The sequence below is a fragment of the Eriocheir sinensis genome, chromosome 64 (assembly GCF_024679095.1).
Source record: "Eriocheir sinensis breed Jianghai 21 chromosome 64, ASM2467909v1, whole genome shotgun sequence".
Classification (NCBI taxonomy): Eukaryota; Metazoa; Arthropoda; class Malacostraca; order Decapoda; family Varunidae; genus Eriocheir; species Eriocheir sinensis.
The window spans coordinates 8,911,508-8,915,159 of record NC_066572.1 but is presented as its reverse complement, the minus strand read 5'-3'; the positions used below and the strand labels follow the sequence as shown (position 1 = coordinate 8,915,159).

The 3,652-nt window shown below is 43.6% G+C and overlaps 1 protein-coding gene across 1 annotated transcript; it reads left to right on the top strand.

Moving 5' to 3' along the window:
- Nucleotides 1–569: 569 nt before the first annotated feature.
- LOC126987382 (protein FAM200B-like) lies at nt 570–3,333 on the top strand. Its single transcript, XM_050844366.1, has 3 exons — nt 570–2,094; nt 2,242–2,490; nt 2,638–3,333. The coding sequence occupies exons 1-3, from the start codon at nt 1,069–1,071 to the stop codon at nt 2,926–2,928; spliced, it is 1,566 nt and encodes a 521-aa protein (XP_050700323.1). The 5' UTR covers nt 570–1,068; the 3' UTR covers nt 2,929–3,333.
- Nucleotides 3,334–3,652: the final 319 nt, after the last annotated feature.

Genomic DNA, 3,652 nt, shown 5'->3' with positions numbered 1-3,652 from the left:
TGAATCAGCACAGCACCTCAGGAGAAGTGGACCTTCATGTGCCTGACAATCTCACCCTTAGTCATGAAACGTTTCCTACAAACATCGCACTTGAACCCTTTATGACCAGAGTGTCTGAAGACGTGCCTGTCCAATATGCTCTTCAGTTTGAACCTTTTCCCACAAACTTCACACTCATGACTTCTTGCATCAGTGTGTGTAAGAGTGTGTAATTTGAGGGTACCCTTCCGACTGAAACATTTCCCACAAACTTCACACTTATAATTTTTTTCACCAGTGTGAGTAAGGGTGTGTTTCTTGAGGGTACCCTTCTCAGTGAAACATTTTCCACAGATTTCACACTCATGATTTCTTTCACCAGTGTGTGTAAGAGTGTGTAATTTGAGAGTATCCTTCTGACTGAAACATTTCCCACAAACTTCACACTCATGATTTCTTGCACCAGTGTGTGTAAGAGTGTGTAATTTGAGAGTATCCTTCCGACTGAAACATTTTCCACAAACTTCACACTCATGATTTCTTTCACCAGTGTGTGTAAGGGTGTGTTTCTTGAGGGTATCCTTCAGACTGAAACACAGGGTTGCCAGGTCCGCGGTTTTCCCGCCCAATTGGGCTGTTTTTCAACGAATTGTGCGTGAAATTTTTGGTGTTGGCGGGTTGGCGGTTTTTGGGCTCTTTTTGGCTCTGTTGGGCTGGGTTTTGGGCTTGTTATGTCAAAAAATACTAACATATTGTTTTCTTACATGCTAACTCGGGGGTCAGGGAGTCAGACCAGCTGGCAGCTGCCCTAAGCCACAGGGTGATGGGTGTGACCTCGCGGATCTCCCCAGGGGGATTATCGCGAGGGCGCAGGACCTCATTAAGGCCGTCCTTGACCCTAGAGGCTAGGCCCTGCCTATTATTAAAGCATTAAGAGGGTGCAGCACCAGCAGCAGCAGCACTGTGTGCTGAAGCCTGAAGTCAGTCCTTTGTCGTCTCCCATACTCGAAAGTCGTGAGCTGCTTCCTGCTTGCTTTTTTGAAGTGCGAATACTTTACTGTGTAGGCGTTCACGCGTTCCTCAGTGATAATGAGCAAGTGGGCAAAGTACAGTAAGAAATATAACAAGGAGTGGGAGAAAGAAGATGGGCTCAAAGAATGGATCTTAAGTGTTCCGGGTGACGAGAAACATGCAGCTTGTAAATTTTGCAAGACTACAGTGAGAGCTCATCACGCTGACCTGGTGAATCACAGTAAAACAGAAAAACACAAGAAAAATGCCACCCCGTTCTCAAACATGAGGACCTTATTCCAGTCTGGAATATCCAAAATAAAGGCCAGCAACGCCGTGAAAGCCTCGGAACTTAAATTAGCAGCGCATATTGCTTGCCACTCGAGCATCAGGACTGTTGATCACCTGGGTGAGCTTGTTAAAGACATTTCATGCAAAGATCTGTCCCTACATAGGACAAAATGCACGGCACTTGTGAACAAGGTGCTGGGACCCAGCATGTTCAGTGATTTACGTCGGGACATCGGTGACAGTGACTATTCGCTAATCATTGATGAAAGCACTGATAACACTATGAAAAAGAAGCTGTGTATTGTAGTGCGCTACCCAAGCTACGAGAAGAAAAGAATTGTAACATCATTCGCAGGACTGGTTGAACTCGAGAGAGGTACTGCTGAGGCTGTTACAACAGCCTTACTTGAGTTCTTGGAAAAACATATGAAGCTGGACGTCAAGAAATGCATTGGCCTGGGAACAGATGGCTGTAACACAATGTCAGGAGCACATAACTCAGTGATCTCAAAATTGCGGGAAGTAAACCCGCATGTAACACACATTAAGTGCATATGTCACTCTTTACAACTATGCACTTCATATGCAATGAAAAAGTTGCCCTCCCACCTTGAGTATATGCTGTCACAAACCTACAGATATTTCTCTAGTAGTGTTCTCCGCCAACAAAAGTATGCAAACCTATACTCTACAATCAACGTGGGAGAACAGCCTCTCAAGATTCTGCAGCTGTGTGATACACGATGGCTTGCAATTGCTCCATGCCTGTCGAGGATCCTGCATCAGTATGACGAACTGAAACTTCATTTTGAGGTAAGTTTTATAGCATGATAAAAAAATATGTGAATGCATTTAGATCTCTCTCTCTCTCTCTCTCTCTCTCTCTCTCTCTCTCTCTCTCTCTCTCACTGCATGTATTTAGTAAATAAGATACTTATATTGCGCAAAATCTCTTTTCAGATTTCCAAGCACGAAGACTATGCTGCCGACCTGTTGTATCAAATGTACAAAGATCCAGCGAACAAGGCGTTCTTGGCGTTCCTGAACCCTATTGTGTCTCAGGTGAACAGAGTGAACAAGATGTTCGAGGCTGATCAGTGCAATGTCAGCAAACTACTTGCAGAGCTGATATCCCTTTATCAATCCGTCCTCATTCGACTCATGATGCCGAGGACCTTTTCTTCACAGCAGGCTGTGATAAATTTTGATGTGAGTTAAATAATTTGCTAGTAACTTAATGGTGATGACACTATAGCAATATTATAATTAATATTTCTTCTAAGAGTATCATCATGCTCATTATCGATCTAATTTGCTATTCTTTTTTACTTCGACTTTGCACATATATTTCTTCAGGTGGACGATGACCGCAACCACCTGCCTTTGCAAGCAGTGGACATGGGTGTGCAGTTCAACATAGAAGTGGGACAGAGCAACCTGGATCCTGGAATTGTCACCACCATCAGGAAACACGGGCGTGACTTCCTCATGCAGCTTCTCAAAGAGCTACAGATGAGGTTGCCCTCGAATGTACAGCTTCTGCAAAGCATGGATGCTTTGAGTCCGGAAACAGTTTTAGGGATAAGAAACCAAGGCTGCAGGAACTGTCTTTCCTTCCCAAGTATAATGGAGACATTAGTAAGCTAGATGAGCAGTGGCAGAGGCTGGGGACTGTCAGTTGGCCTAGAGATTCTGTTTTAGATGCAGAAAAGTTTTGGATGGAAGTATACGGCCACACAGATGCTTCAGGAGAGAAAGATTTTAGTGAGGTTGGGAAATTTGCTTTGTCACTTTTAGCAATACCTGTTAGTAATGCTTCAGTAGAGAGAGTATTTTCACAAATGAACCTGGTTAAAAGTAAGCTCAGAAACAGGATGCAGCAAACAAGTTTAGAGAACACCCTGCATGTCCGCGCATTCATGCAGAGAAATGGCATCTGTTGCCATAAGTTCACTCCCTCACAAGAAATGCTGTCTCTGTTTACCCAAGACATTTACTGTGTAGATAAGGCTAATGATAACAGTGACTATATTGATATTGATGCATAGGACTGTGTAGTTGTAGCCCAGCCTGCCAGCTGGGGTGGAATGCAAAAAGCAAATTGCATGTTTAAGGTTGCCAAGATACGGCCGCCACACGTACTTGCATATTTTATTTATTAAACACCAAAGGAAGCCTAAAACTACGCGAAATTACGTCAGTAAATGGACATTCATTTATTAGTAACTTTCGAGGAGTTTTAAGCTTCCTTTGGTATTTAAAATATAGAATATGCAAGGTAGGGCGGCCGTAACTTGGCAGCCTCAAACGTGCAATTTGCTTTTTGCATCCCGGCTGGCAGAGCTAGGTAGATACCCAAATATAGTGCCAT

What these genes read in the sequence shown, in the direction of transcription:
- LOC126987382 (XM_050844366.1), top strand. Translation starts at nt 1,069, where the DNA reads ATGAGCAAGTGGGCAAAGTACAGTAAGAAATATAACAAGGAGTGGGAG. An exon ending in AACTGAAACTTCATTTTGAG is followed by an intron (nt 2,095 to 2,241) that starts GTAAGTTTTATA and finishes ATCTCTTTTCAG; the next exon opens with ATTTCCAAGCACGAAGACTA. An exon ending in AGGCTGTGATAAATTTTGAT is followed by an intron (nt 2,491 to 2,637) that starts GTGAGTTAAATA and finishes ATATTTCTTCAG; the next exon opens with GTGGACGATGACCGCAACCA.